The sequence below is a fragment of the Schistocerca americana genome, chromosome 6 (genome assembly GCF_021461395.2).
Source record: "Schistocerca americana isolate TAMUIC-IGC-003095 chromosome 6, iqSchAmer2.1, whole genome shotgun sequence".
NCBI lineage: Eukaryota > Metazoa > Arthropoda > Insecta > Orthoptera > Acrididae > Schistocerca > Schistocerca americana.
In genome coordinates, this window is record NC_060124.1 from 420,121,772 (window position 1) to 420,136,155 (window position 14,384).

The following is a 14,384-nucleotide window of genomic DNA, read 5'->3' on the forward strand; positions in this document are numbered from 1 at the left end:
GAAATATTGAATTTAATTGGTGAAAGGAGAAAATATAAAAATGCAGAAAATGAAGCAGGCAAAAAGGAATACAAACGTCTCAAAAATGAGATCGACAGGAAGTGCAAAATGGCTAAGCAGGGATGGCTAGAGGACAAATGTAATGATGTAGAGGCCTATCTCACTAGGGGTAAGATAGATGCTGCCTACAGGAAAATTAAAGAGACCTTTGGAGATAAGAGAACGACTTGTATGAATATCAAGAGCTCAGATGGAAACCCAGTTCTAAGCAAAGAAGGGAAAGCAGAAAGGTGGAAGGAGTATATAGAGGGCCTATACAAGGGTGATGTACTTGAGGACAATATTATGGAAATGGAAGAGGATGTAGATGAAGATGAAATGGGAGATATGATACTGCGTGAAGAGTTTGACAGAGCACTGAAAGACCTGAGTCGAAACAAGGCCCCGGGAGTAGACAACATTCCATTAGAACTACTGATGGCCTTGGGAGAGCCAGTTATGACAAAACTCTACCATCTGGTGAGCAAGATGTATGAGACAGGCGAAATACCCTCAGACTTCAAGAAGTATATAATAATTCCAATCCCAAAGAAAGCAGGTGTTGACAGATGTGAAAATTACCGAACTATCAGTTTAATAAGTCACAGCTGCAAAATACTAACACGAATTCTTTACAGATGAATGGAAAAACTAGTAGAAGCCAACCTTGGGGAAGATCAGTTTGGATTCCATAGAAACACTGGAAAACGCGAGGCAATACTGACCTTACGACTTATCTTAGAAGAAAGATTAAGGAAAGGCAAACCTACGTTTCTAGCATTTGTAGACTTGGAGAAAGGTTTTGACAATGTTGATTGGAATACTCTCTTTCAAATTCTAAAGGTGGCAGGGGTAAAATACAGGGAGCAAAAGGCTATTTACAATTTGTACAGAAACCAGATGGCAGTTATAAGAGTCGAGGGGCATGAAAGGGAAGCAGTGGTTGGGAAGGGAGTAAGACAGGGTTGTAGCCTCTCCCCGATGTTGTTCAATCTGTATATTGAGCAAGCAGTAAAGGAAACAAAAGAAAAATTGGGAGTAGGTATTAAAATTCATGGAGAAGAAATAAAAACTTTGAGGTTCGCCGATGACATTGTAATTCTGTCAGAGACAGCAAAGGACTTGGAAGAGCAGTTGAATGGAATGGACAGTGTCTTGAAAGGAGGATATAAGATGAACATCAACAAAAGCAAAACAAGGATAATGGAATGTAGTCGCATTAAGTCGGGTGATGCTGAGGGAATTAGATTAGGAAATGAGACACTTAAAGTAGTAAAGGAGATTTGCTATTTGGGGAGTAAAATAACTGATGATGGTCGAAGTAGAGAGGATATAAAATGTAGACTGGCAATGGCAAGGAAAGCGTTTCTGAAGAAGAGAAATTTGTTAACATCGAGTATAGATTTAAGTGTCGGGAAGTCATTTCTGAAAGTATTTGTATAGAGTGTAGCCATGTATGGAAGTGAAACATGGACGATAAATAGTTTGGACAAGAAGAGAATAGAAGCTTTTGAAATGTGGTGCTACAGAAGAATGCTGAAGATAAGGTGGGTAGATCACATAACTAATGAGGAAGTATTGAATAGGATTGGGGAGAAGAGAAGTTTGTGGCACAACTTGACCAGAAGAAGGGATCGGTTGGTAGGACATGTTCTGAGGCATCAACGGATCACCAATTTAGTATTGGAGGGCAGTGTGGAGGGTAAAAATCGTAGAGGGAGACCAAGAGATGAATGCACTAAGCAGATTCAGAAGGATGTAGGTTGCAGTAGGTACTGGGAGATGAAAAAGCTTGCACAGGATAGAGTAGCATGGAGAGCTGCATCAAACCAGTCTCAGGACTGAAGACCACAACAACAACAACATATCTTTGCCTCACTAAGATGTGGAAAATGCTTGCTCAAATAGAGGACTGTTTCCCCATCTTTTCCTTGGCCTTAATGAAGTTTTTCAATGGGTCCAATGTTGTATAAGAGCAGGGAGAATTATGTTCTTGGATTTGATGTTGAGAGATCCTGATTCCAGCAACTGATGTGTAGGCCAGTCTTTCTTTTTATAATGAAGTGCTTTGGCACAGCTTTCCCAGGGGCACAGGAAGTGATATAATGTAGTATAGCCATGTTATAGCTCAAGTAATATGCCTATGACTTTCAGATCCCTAGAAATATGCCATTTAAACTTGTGATACTTCTGTTTCAATTACAACTGTTTCATGTTACCATAAGTTTCTTTCATGTAAGATTTATACAGGATTAAAATCGATGATAACACATTGTCAGTATTCAGTAGCACACAGTTGAGACTGACTTCTGAGAAGTTGATGAACAACGTCAACTGAGCACTTTTACAGCCAATGCCCATAGCTGCCATTAGTCCCTGTACATCTCTAAAAATTACCAAGTTCTTTTCACTTTCAAAAAATGTAAGGAATTGTATATGGTGGTTATGGAATGCAGTCACATTTATTGGTTTATCATACAGCTCCACTGTTGTAGCCTTGTCACACATTATTTTGTGAATCACTGTAAACATATTGTTGCACACAAAATCAGCATCTCTAAAAGAACTAGGTTTTGATGATGATGGTGCAGCACTAGTTTCACTACCGCCCTAATCAGCATTGCAATCAGGTGGGCAGGAACAGGCAGGCCATCTCTATGAGGTACTGATCACATGGCCAATGCTATGATAGGATATGCCAAGGAAGACTTTTCTTTTTGGTAATCCCGTGTGTTAATGTAGTAATCATACAAAAGCAACAAACATTCACACGGTTTGATGGTTCTCATCAGATCATGGCTATAGCAAAGCTAATGGAAGATTTTTTCTGATTCAGCCATGAATGAAGATTCAAGTCACAAGATGTGTAACATACATGAGGAGCCTGTGGTTCGTCATGGTTCCTGATTGCACAGTGGAAGTTCAGTCTGTACACACTCCTGATATATGCTGTTACTGGGGTCCTTTGTATTTTAAGTATTGCCTGTTGGCAAATGTAGCATAGAATTTAAAATTTTATTTTTGTGGGGGGTCCACAATCACAACGTGTTTTGCAAGTGAAAACATGGTCCAGATAGGCTGCATTAATTTTTAATTATCTACGCGACTGGCCAATTTCAACATTTGGCCATTTTCAAGTATGTACCTTAAGCTTACATGTACCAGTTGTACAGATAGTAAAAAGATAATGCAGCTTATCTGGACCATGTTTTCATTCACATTTTAAAAATTATCAGCACTGTTTATGCATTTATGAAGCATATTGAATCACTGCAATGACCACAAGCACTAACTACACTTCAGTTATATGTTCTTCCAGCATATGAACAGAATACAACTTTTAACAGACTGAAAGTAAGCTTAAACTAAACATGCTCTATTCTTCCCTTCCTCTTACACTTCCCCTTGTTCCTATGAGCTTAAGCTAAAAATAATGACAAAATAAACACAGCTATTGTTTCCTGAAACTTCATCACTTGGTCTACTAACAACGAGACTACAAAGCCTGTAAGGGAAGGGATCAACAATGGAAGCTAATAAAATATAATTATGTAAATGCATCCTACTTTAATTTGTAAGAAAGAGCTAATTTGAGTTTTTCATTGTCATTCCTGTTATCAGCATGGTTGCTATAGTAGGCATACATTTACTTCATCCCATTTACATTTTCGCTGTTGGCCAGTGTAATACTCACACACTGGAAGAGCTACAGCAGAATATTGTAAATGATGTTGCTACCCTTCCAGCACAGCTGATACATGTGTCCCATAGTTTGATAAACATAGCACAACATTGCATCAACATCAGTGGAGGCCATTTCCATGATATTTTGTGGTATTCATTAACAGTGGCCAAGCTCACATCAATCTTTTGTAAATATTTTCCTGGCCAGTTTCATTTTGCCATCACTACATAAACTGTTTTCTGTAAAACTGTAACGTCCATTTTGTATAAAAGTCCAAACTGTAGATAACTTTTTGCACTGTCTTAATCAGTATAACAGGCTGTCAGAAACTTATCAGGAAGTCACAAATGTAAATGATATATTCCTTCCCTCTGTGATATTGGCATTGATGCCAATCACGAAGTGATTTATATTTACGGTATCCCTTCTCTTTGACAACTAGTCTCTTTATTCTTGCCCTCTTCTGGGATTTCCTCATATTATGTGCTCTCTCCACATCCATATTATTTCTTTTTGATTATGTGTACAGATCCAGTGATTTAATTATTATCTTTTTCAGTGGTGTAACTTTACACAAAGATGCTTTGTTTGAAGTATTATATATAAACAGTAGTTCAATAGTACAAGAGGAGTAGCAGATTTTTATTTGAAAGTAGCTCTTTTCTCCTGATATTCATTAACACATATGAAGTTATTTAAAAGTAATTTCCATAATTCCCGGTAAGAGTAGATTAGCAATTGCTACTTCACAAAAGTAGTTTGCAGGTGGCTCTTTCTGCCTATTAATATTTGACTCTACATTTTTAAAGACTCTCCTTCTTGATAGTATTTACAGAATATTATAAATGAGTTAATGGATCAGTCTTTCAGTGGAGCATGAATTTGAATTGTACATCCAGTATTCCTGTAGATGTCACATCATCTGTTATTGTGTCTGTTAACCAGTGATTTTGGGATTTGGTAAGTAGAAACCCCTATCCTATTTCAAATATAGTTGATATTGAGTGTTGGACACCTATTTATTAATTAATGTGCTTAATTGAAAAAAATTGTATTTTGTGCTCTCTAATAAGTTTGCCCATAGCAAAGCTGTTGTAATATTTGGTTTGTATCAGACACAGAAAGTTGTTAGAGAATTTAAGCCTACAAAGTTTCTGTAATAGGACACCCCCATTGGCATAGAAATCTGTCATATATTTCCAGTTACACAGTCCCATATTTGATATTTATTTTATATTCTCAATATGAAGTTAAATTACTTTTTACCATAGCATTCACATTCACATTTACATGTCACTATTTCTCTCTTTTTCCTCCAGACTTTCAAAGAAACATTATGCAAATGTTGTAAACTGAAAAATTATTAAAGCAATGAATATTTTAAATTTTAGAGACCAACAGAAGAAGAAGTTTCCTTAATTCGGAATCATATTGCAAGTAACTCAAATATTCCACTTGACAAGCCAGAACAGTTCCTATATGAACTTGCAGAAATACCAAATTTTGCAGAACGCATTGCGTGTTTCATGTTCCAGTCTGATTTTGAAGATGGTATGTCTTCTATTGAAAGTAAACTGAACAATTTAAAATCGACTTGTCAGGTAATTTATCACAAAAAATATTAGCTGCAAATTACCAGTGATAAATCTCTCAGCCTTAGATGTAGGAAAAAAAATTACTAAGAAAAGAGCTGAGCAATTTTTGATAAGGTGAAGGAGTGCACACAAATTAGTAGTCTCTTTACAAGTGTAAGATAATTAAATGTTTAGTAGTATAGCCATTTTTGCAATTTAAGAAGAAAAGCTTCATTCTGTGTGCACTCATTAAAGTTTACACATATCAAGTAACTGCTGTCTTATTTTCTTTAAATGCCTAAAGGTATTATGCAATTGTTTGAGGACTGTTTGAGCTGATAAGGAAAATAAAGATGAACTTACAGTATTATGAACCTTCTTCTAAAAGTTTTCAGACCTAACATGTTTTATAGATGAAAAAGTAACTCTCATTACAGCTATTGTTGTAATTAGCTATAGCTTCATGTAAGAAAAATATTTTGTGTGTAATCTCATGTGTGAGAGAGGCCAGAAAAATTATCTTTGTTTCACAGTTTCTAACAACATCAGAGAGTCTGAAGACAGTACTCAGCATTATATTGGCTCTCGGTAATTATATGAATGGTGGCAATCGTACACGTGGACAAGCAGATGGATTTGGATTAGAAATTCTGGCAAAGCTACGTGATGTCAAGAGCAAAGACAATAGCGTTACTTTGCTTCATTTTATTGTAAGAGCATACATGAAAGTGAGTAGTTTATATTTGAAATTCTTAAGTAAAGTCCTTACTTATATGTTGGTAAAAATAAGAAAAATGAGAGAATACCACATATTATTTATAGTGAGCTTCCAGGTGTTCAGCAAACTTGTTGTTTCCCATTTTCTGCTCAATATTTTGATTACCATTCCAGCTATCTTCTTCAGGTGCTGTGAATTTTGCTATTGTGTGTATTCGTTGCTTGGATCACAACCAGAATGAGAGATCTCAGGGCAGATAACATCCAGATAGACCTATTTCTCTTCTTCATTTCTATGATGAACTGGAAATGGTATTCACTATTAATTTTAGAGAAGCTTAAGTTTGTGGATACTACACTAGTTTTCCTGGAGTGTTATCATAAATGCAAAAAAAGTGGGACTACTATTAAGAAGCATCATGGTTAACAGACATAGGCTGAGCGTGCTGTGTACTGGTGAGACTTAAAGCTCTTGTATAAGTCTTTTTTGATGATTAAGAACTGTATGCTGGGCTATTATTTTGTGTGTTTATGTATTAATTTAAAACACTTAACTATAATCATACCAGTTCATGACACAAGTAATATGCCCAGTGGCTCAAGGTAAGCAGTACAAAGTAAAGTTGAAATACTCCTGAACATGGCTTTTAAAAAGGAAACAAACAAAATTAAAAATAAATGAAAAAATTGGTAACCATCTGGCTGACTGAAGTGAGATACCACAGACTGTAATTTCATGTGTATGTTACCATAACCAGAAGACCATTAATTCATATGAAGGCTCTATGGAAGACTTCTTTAGCCAGTAACTACTAGCTTGCACAATCACTGTAGAAATGATGCAAGGCACAGTTTTCTAACCTGCCGCTTAGTTTTGATTTGGGGCCAAAGAATAAAAGTATTAAGAGGGTGGTAAGAGCCTGTCATAATTCAGGATTCACTTTTGCCTTGTAATGTCCTTTGTACTATCTCTAACAGTGTGGGGATACTGAAACCAGACCCTATCAGCAGTGACTGATTAGGGAAAATTAGACACACAAACAAGTTTCCAACAATTTATTTTTAAGAAATACTAAAACTTTTGGTAATTATTTTGAAGAACCATAACGCCCTGCAGAATTTACCACAGGAATCTGACCACTTCCAAGTATTTTTTACATTAACAAGACATCATCTTATTATTGTAAATTTACCAAAGAATAATTTTAAAAAAGACAAGGAACTCTGTTAAATTTTAACTCTGTATGTTATCAAAATTGTCTTTAAAATCAGCATTTCATCAGAAATAATGGAAACTAGACAAGTCACATATACAAGCAATATAAAATGCAGACCAAAGCCGTTCAATCACCTTTTAATTCAAGCTCATGCCCTCAGAAAGGAATTAAAAGAACACAATAGTTATAATACAGTACATAAAGGTGTTAACTGCATCAGCAACATACCTGTAGCAGCTCTCTTACAGAAATTACTCTGAATTAGCTTTGGAAGCCTTGCAGCTTTGCAGCTTTATTACTTTCGGTTATACACACTAACAAGAAGTTCGGTTCATGGCCATGCCCCATATACACATGAATGAGAATTTTTGGTACTTAAGTGTAGAGCTTTCTGTGAAATGTAAGTACTTTAGGAACAATTGGAATGTACTGTCTAATGTGATACCATAACCCACTAATTACTTGCCATTGTGAGAGCAAAGGCAGGAAGATAATCATGAAAAAATCACATATAATTGGTAATAATTCTAGTCTAACAAGACAACCTTTATGTATGAGGAATACACAGCTTCCACTGCCCCACATGCAGCTATAAAGTGCCACCAGTGCTTAACACACAGAATGTACCATGAAAATATGGAGTCATGTTGAGTCCAATTGCTTATAACATGTGTTGGTAAGGAGCAAACCAATAACCACATATCCACACCCACCACAGGATGCAGGATACATGAGTTACACTTGATAGAGGCTCCTAAGGCTCTGTTCAAGGGCAAACATGCTTAGCACTCATGCTATTACATGTCTGTAATACTGTGTCTGTCCTGGAAAACTCGTAATCCATTCTGTACAATCATTCTGAACATCAGCGACTCATATAAACAACTGCCCAGCTGCCACAGTTCAGAGTGTGAACCATACTGTCTGACTGTGCCCAGAAGTAAATCCTTTACCATTCACACAAATGGCCCCTCCAATCATATGCACCACTCCACATCTCTGCTTCATCTGTACTATTCAGAGATAGTGTAAACTATGGCACAACATTTCTAAGTTTGAGTTCTGGCATTCCTTCTTCATTGTGGTCTTTGGAATGTCCATTCTGATCTGATAGATGGTCTGCTAATATCTTATGATACTTGCCCCTTTGCTAGGCTATAACACTTCAATACATTAGCTGGTGACAGATAACATTTATTCAGGAATATGTTATAGTTATTAAAGTGAAACCAATGATTTAGCGAGGCTTGGTGTCAAGATCTAATTGCTCAGTATTTTTATTTATTATTGGCTTCATTTCACCAGTGAATTTAAATATCTCCTTTTTAGTGAGAAGTAGTTACTGGCATCAGCAGGTTTCTGGTATTTTTCTGATGCACTTTGTACCAATAATAAAAATGTAATTAGATTAATGTTTCAGATTTTGACACATGTAAGTCAAAAAAATAAATAATATTCCAATTTTGAAGCAGGTTCTCACTGTCTTTTTTCTTCCCTTCCATTTATTTGTAGTTTCTTGTGCTTTACACTTGAACAACAAAACAATAAATAATTTGATTGAGGCAAACTTTCCTTTCTGTACATGGGACTGCTGTACATTGTGAATTTTGTCCATCAGTCTTCTGACTGGTTTGGTGTGGCTTGCCATGAATTCCTCTCCTGTGCCAACCTCTTCATCTCATAGTAGTACCTGCAACATACATCTTCAATGCTGGATGTAATCCAATCTCTGTTTTCTTCTACTGTTTTTACCCTCCACAGCTCCCTCTAGTACCATAGATGCTACTCCCTGATGTCTCAACAGATGTCCTACCACCCTGTGCTTTCTTCTTGTCAGTGTTACGTGTACATTCCTTTCCTCATTGATTCTCCACAGAACCTTATCATTCCTTTACCTTACTGGTCCATTTAATTTTCAACATTCTGTAGCACCACATCTCAAATCCTTTGATTACCATTCCTATGTTAGATATTAGTAGACTTCTCTTGGCCAGGAATGCCCTTTTTACCAGCGCTAGTTAGGACTGTTGATATTTTTAAAAATATCGAGAATCCAATACATTGACATTCAAAAAAATATCAGTATCAGTTCTCCATATACCAAAAATATGTATTGATATGTCAGTGGGAAAAATATCGAAGTACCAGCCTATAAAAATATTGGGTGCACAATGTAAATATACTGCTGGTTTTTGAGCCATATATCTAAGTACTGGTTTATCTAAAAACAAAGATGATGGGACTTACCAAACAAAAGTGCTGGCAGGTCGATAGACACACAAACAAACACAAACATACACACAAAATTTAAGCTTTCGCAACAAATGGTTGCTTCATCAGGAAAGAGGGAAGGAGAGGGAAAGACGAAAGGATACCTATCCCCCTTAGAGAAATAATTATTATTAGTTGTGTGGGTCATTTAGCTTATCATAAATTATTTTGTTTATCTATTCTTTAATTCCCTCGTAAACATGACGCAACTTAAGTGTGTCATTTGCCCATGTCACAGGAGTAGGATTCTGTCACTGTGTCAACTTGCTTTGTCATATTCTGTTTATATCAAATAAATGTTATATTTTTAGTTTATGTCCTTTTGCTTTGTTTCTGCATGAGCAATACTTGCGTATGTTCATGACATGGTTCCCATTCTCAACTTAATACATTGTTTTTATCTTACACTAAACGAACACTTACCAGCTGATTAAATAACAGCTGACAGTATTTGTTTACAAGGGCTGAGTTTGAACATGACTCAAACTATTCTAACAGTTTACTTCACAGTTCAGGAAATCTTGGGCTCTGTTCAATCTTTTGATCTGCCTGCAATCTAGTGACTTTTGTTGGTACTCTCATGAGAACCTGTCTTGGCAGTTTTAATGCACTATGGATTTTGATAACAAAAATAACTGTAAAAGCAGACTGAAATATTTTCTAGGCCGCAGGCCATGCATAACAACACCAAGTGATAAATAAAAAATGTCCAGTCATGATTCTGTCCAATTCTCTAGGTTTCTTTCATCCCACAATCTGGTGACATCTGATGATACTACCTCAAAGACATGTCTTGCCACTGAAATTCATCCTTGCCACAAAAAATTACATTAACTTTTTTTACAGTCTATTTCATTTATTTGTTATTTAATTCTTGATTAATTGTCTTGATTGTTTCATCTGAATGTTGCTGCCTAGTTTCCAAAGTGATTAACATCTTGTAACATTTTTATCTGTTGTTCTAATATGTGGGTAGGAATTAAAGTGCCCATTTCCAACCTACTTGGTAAATCACTACAGTCTCCCACAAACAAATGAAATATTGTAATGGGTTCAGTCAATAATATTCTTTGAAGGACAATATTTTATGTTGTTCTTACATATGAATTGGCATAAATTGAATATATGCACACATAACTATACTCTATGAGAAATAGGACTGAAAATTTTTTCAAACAAAATAGGAGTTTATGCATTGGTAGGATTTAATGCTATTTCCTCCAATGTTTCATGAAACTTAAATTTTAAGCAGTGCCACAGCTTATTGTTGTGGAGTTTATTGTTTCTTGCATATTAGGTGCACTTGTCACACGAGTTGAATATCACATGATTTTTTAAACATGCTTGATATTATATCAAATGATGTGGCGTATCGGGAAGTCTAGAGCCTGTTCAAACATGAGTATCATTTGCCCAGCTCTATTGTTTACATACCTTCACCGATAAGAACAATTTTTGTTGTTACTGTGTTTCTTCCTCAGATTTAAATTAATGGTATATTACACCACTTTAACATAACAGCCCTTTTCTTGACTGGTTTCAAGATCGATCAAGAAAACTGCTTTTGGGTGTCGCACATTTAAAACCTTGTAAGGACCACTATATCAAGGGAAAAACTTGTATCTTTCTTCTAATTTGAGCTGTGGTGCACTTCCTTCATTAGCACCAAATCATCCACATGAAAGTTAGGTGTGGTAACGTTTTCATTAAATTTATGCAGCTGTTTATCTGCTGCTTGTTGTAAATTTTCTATTACATCATCATCTAAGTTTTCTATGTGTGCATCATCATCATAATCTGGTCATTTAAACAATTTCAACAATGGCTTGCCTATGAAATTAGCTTGCAGTATTTTGATGAGAGCTAAACCAGTAGTTAAATGTGGAAGTTCTTTAAGTATTACTTGGAACTCTGGTATTTTCTATGCCCAAGTTGTACGTCTGAACAGTATTCCTACATAAATTACCAATTTCTTTCATGATATGTTCACAAGGTGTTGATTTTGGATTATTTTTAGATATCGTTATGTGACGTATTTCTTTCCATGCTAAGTATCCTTTAACCCTTTCGTGGGCAAAATTATTGAGCAATTTTTTTTTAATGAATGGAGAGCAGATAGTAGTTAAAAGATAGCTATATTTATCATACAGAATATCAAATTTGCTCCAACTGTGAAAGTGAGGTCACACAACAAGGTGGGAAGTATTCTTCCCACTGCCCTTCCTTGGAGTTAAATGACAGAAACAACTTTTTCAATATATGTCATATTTATTTGATAAAATTACTTCTCTTGTTACAATGACTGTTCACAATTACTTGTCATTAAAATTTCTGAACCATGGGTCTATGCAAAGTGGTATTTGACAATATGTACAAACACAGCGAGTGCTCTTTTCCGCAGCTTTGGTACTACAATGACGGCACATCCAGTAGGTTTCTCCTAAAGTGGGTTGATGCTCCCCTACAGCCACACAACGAAAATCTTCAGGTAATTTACACCTTTTTGCCAGAAAGACAGGTTTTTGTCCATGCCTTTTTTGAGATGAGAAACCAGCAATCAATTGTCTAGCTAGATGGATCCTGTAAGTGAGCTGATCATGCTGTCCACTTTGTCTTTTACTTATTTTCCAAAGGATAAAACTTTTCACTGCAGCAATGTCCACCAGGAAATAAAATATTCTGTGCCATCCTTTTACAGAACATCTGCCAATAGCATACCTTTCTCATCATTGATCAAACTTATTGACACCACCCATTATTTTGTTGTATTCTGCCACAATGTCAGGACAATAAATCTCTGTACTAGTACCATCCTTGTTTTTCCTTTTCACTGTGGCTGTTTCTCATTGGTCATGAATTGAGGACAGGAAAGTGGCTGGATGGTTATCCATCCATTTCACTACAGAAATGGTTCCTTTTGTTTCAAACTGGAATTCTCCTCGTTCCAATTTTACATTTTCCTTCATAAATTTGGGTAAATCAAATGTATTTACTTTATACTATAGCTTTGAGGAAAAAATCACAAAATGTCATGCAAACAGCACTGAAAGGCTCCTCTACAGAGCAACACTCAGCTATACAATGCCTCTGTGCAAAGGTACAGCAAAAACGGCGAGAATTTCCGATTGGAAGTAGTACCCTACACTGTTCACTAGGTGGTAGCACCATACAGAGGTAGGGGCTATAAATCCCACAGGACTACAAGCGAGTTCATTGTAGTGGGAAGCATGTTTCCCATGGCTCACAAAAGGGTTAAAGTAATGGCTTATAGTTAGTTAGGTCTGTGTTCCATTCATCAATCTCATAGTAATTGTTACGATGTGGAATGTATCAAATGCATAGGAAATGCACACATGAATCAATGTTGGTTTATTAGCTTAAAATTTTTATTACCTGCCCCATTCCCTTAAATGGCACAAAATGCATATATTACACCTATAGATTTACTTATTCCTATTCAAGAATTCATCTATGATGTAGGAGTAGCTGTTGAGGAGATATGTTCTCAATTTATTTTTGATACTATTACTGCTGCCTGCCAGACATTTTATTTCATCTGGTAATTTATTGAAAAGATTTACAGTAGAATATTTTACCCCTTTCTGTGCCAAAGATAGTTTAAGTAGAAGATAGTTCAGTTTTCTTTCTTCTAGTATTATAATCATGAATGTCACTGTCGTTTTTAAACTTTCCATTACTGAGTAAATGTCTTGTGAGGCTGTTGTAAGAATTCCTAACCTTTTAAACAGATGCTTACAAGATATGTGACAATGAGCCCCACACATTATTCTAAGCACTTTCTTTTGAGCAGTGAATACTTTTTGCCTAAATGTTGAGTTACCCCAAAATATTATTACATATGACATCAGAGAGTGAAAGTTTGCAAATTACACTGTTCTACAAAAATAAACTTTTTTTTCTATTTCTAATAAAAAATATTGTGATCCTAGCTGTATTTTGAGTGCTGAATTGAAAACTGTTTTTGGTTTTTTTCTGTCAGGGATAGTTTATGAGTAATCGCAATTTTATTTCTCTTTTCAGTTTCTGATATACTGCAGCAAACGTGAGGTGAAATTCGACAAACAAATGCCCATCTTTATGATGTTGTAAGTTCATCACATTAATGGAGGGTGTGACCTAACATATAACACAGTAACCTATGTGTATACACTTTCAAGCATTTATTTGACATGAGAAATTACAGAAAATTGACAAACAATGAGCCACTGCCTTGTAATGCACATCACTTTTTTCTCTTGTATTGTGAATCTTTCTTCTCTCGAATGATATTCCAGCAATAATCTGCTAACAGAGAAGGTACCCAGTGCCCTTCATAGCGCCTTTCTATGGTAGAAATGTCTTTATGGAATCTTTCCCCATGTTCATCCGATACGTCACTACAACTCTCTGTGAAGTAGTCCAGATGAGAGTCCATCATGTGTACCTTCAAAGACATATTGCACCCCAAATCCTGATATGCTTTGATCATATCCTTCACCATTGCTTTGTAGTTAGTAGCTCTTCTTCTTCCGAGGAAGTTTTCCGACACCATCTTGAAACAGTCCCATGCAATTTTTTCTTTATCAGTAAACATGCTTCAAAATTTGCATCTTTCTGCAGATCCCTGATTTGTGAGCTCACAAATACACCTTCCTTTATTTTTGCAGCTGAAAGATGGGGGAATTTGGTAGCTAGATATGCAAACCCACAGCCTGTTGGATCCATGGCCTTCACGAATTGTTTCATCAGGCCAAGTTTGATGTGAAGCGGTGGAAGTAGTAGTATATATTCAGGACCTACCAGACTTTCACGTTGTACATTCTTTTCACCAACTTTCCATCTTCGCCTAAGCCATTTCTTTTTCACGAAGTGAGAATTTCG

General features: G+C 35.9%; 1 protein-coding gene across 1 annotated transcript in view; it reads left to right on the plus strand.

Moving 5' to 3' along the window:
- LOC124620181 (formin-2-like) overlaps window positions 1–14,384 on the plus strand; it is a 230,184-nt gene that overhangs the window by 136,885 nt on the left and 78,915 nt on the right. The window contains exons 11-12 of the mRNA XM_047146851.1: window positions 5,116–5,325; window positions 5,832–6,026. Of these exons, the coding sequence (XP_047002807.1) occupies window positions 5,116–5,325; window positions 5,832–6,026 (405 nt within the window). The remainder of the gene's footprint in view (window positions 1–5,115; window positions 5,326–5,831; window positions 6,027–14,384) is intronic.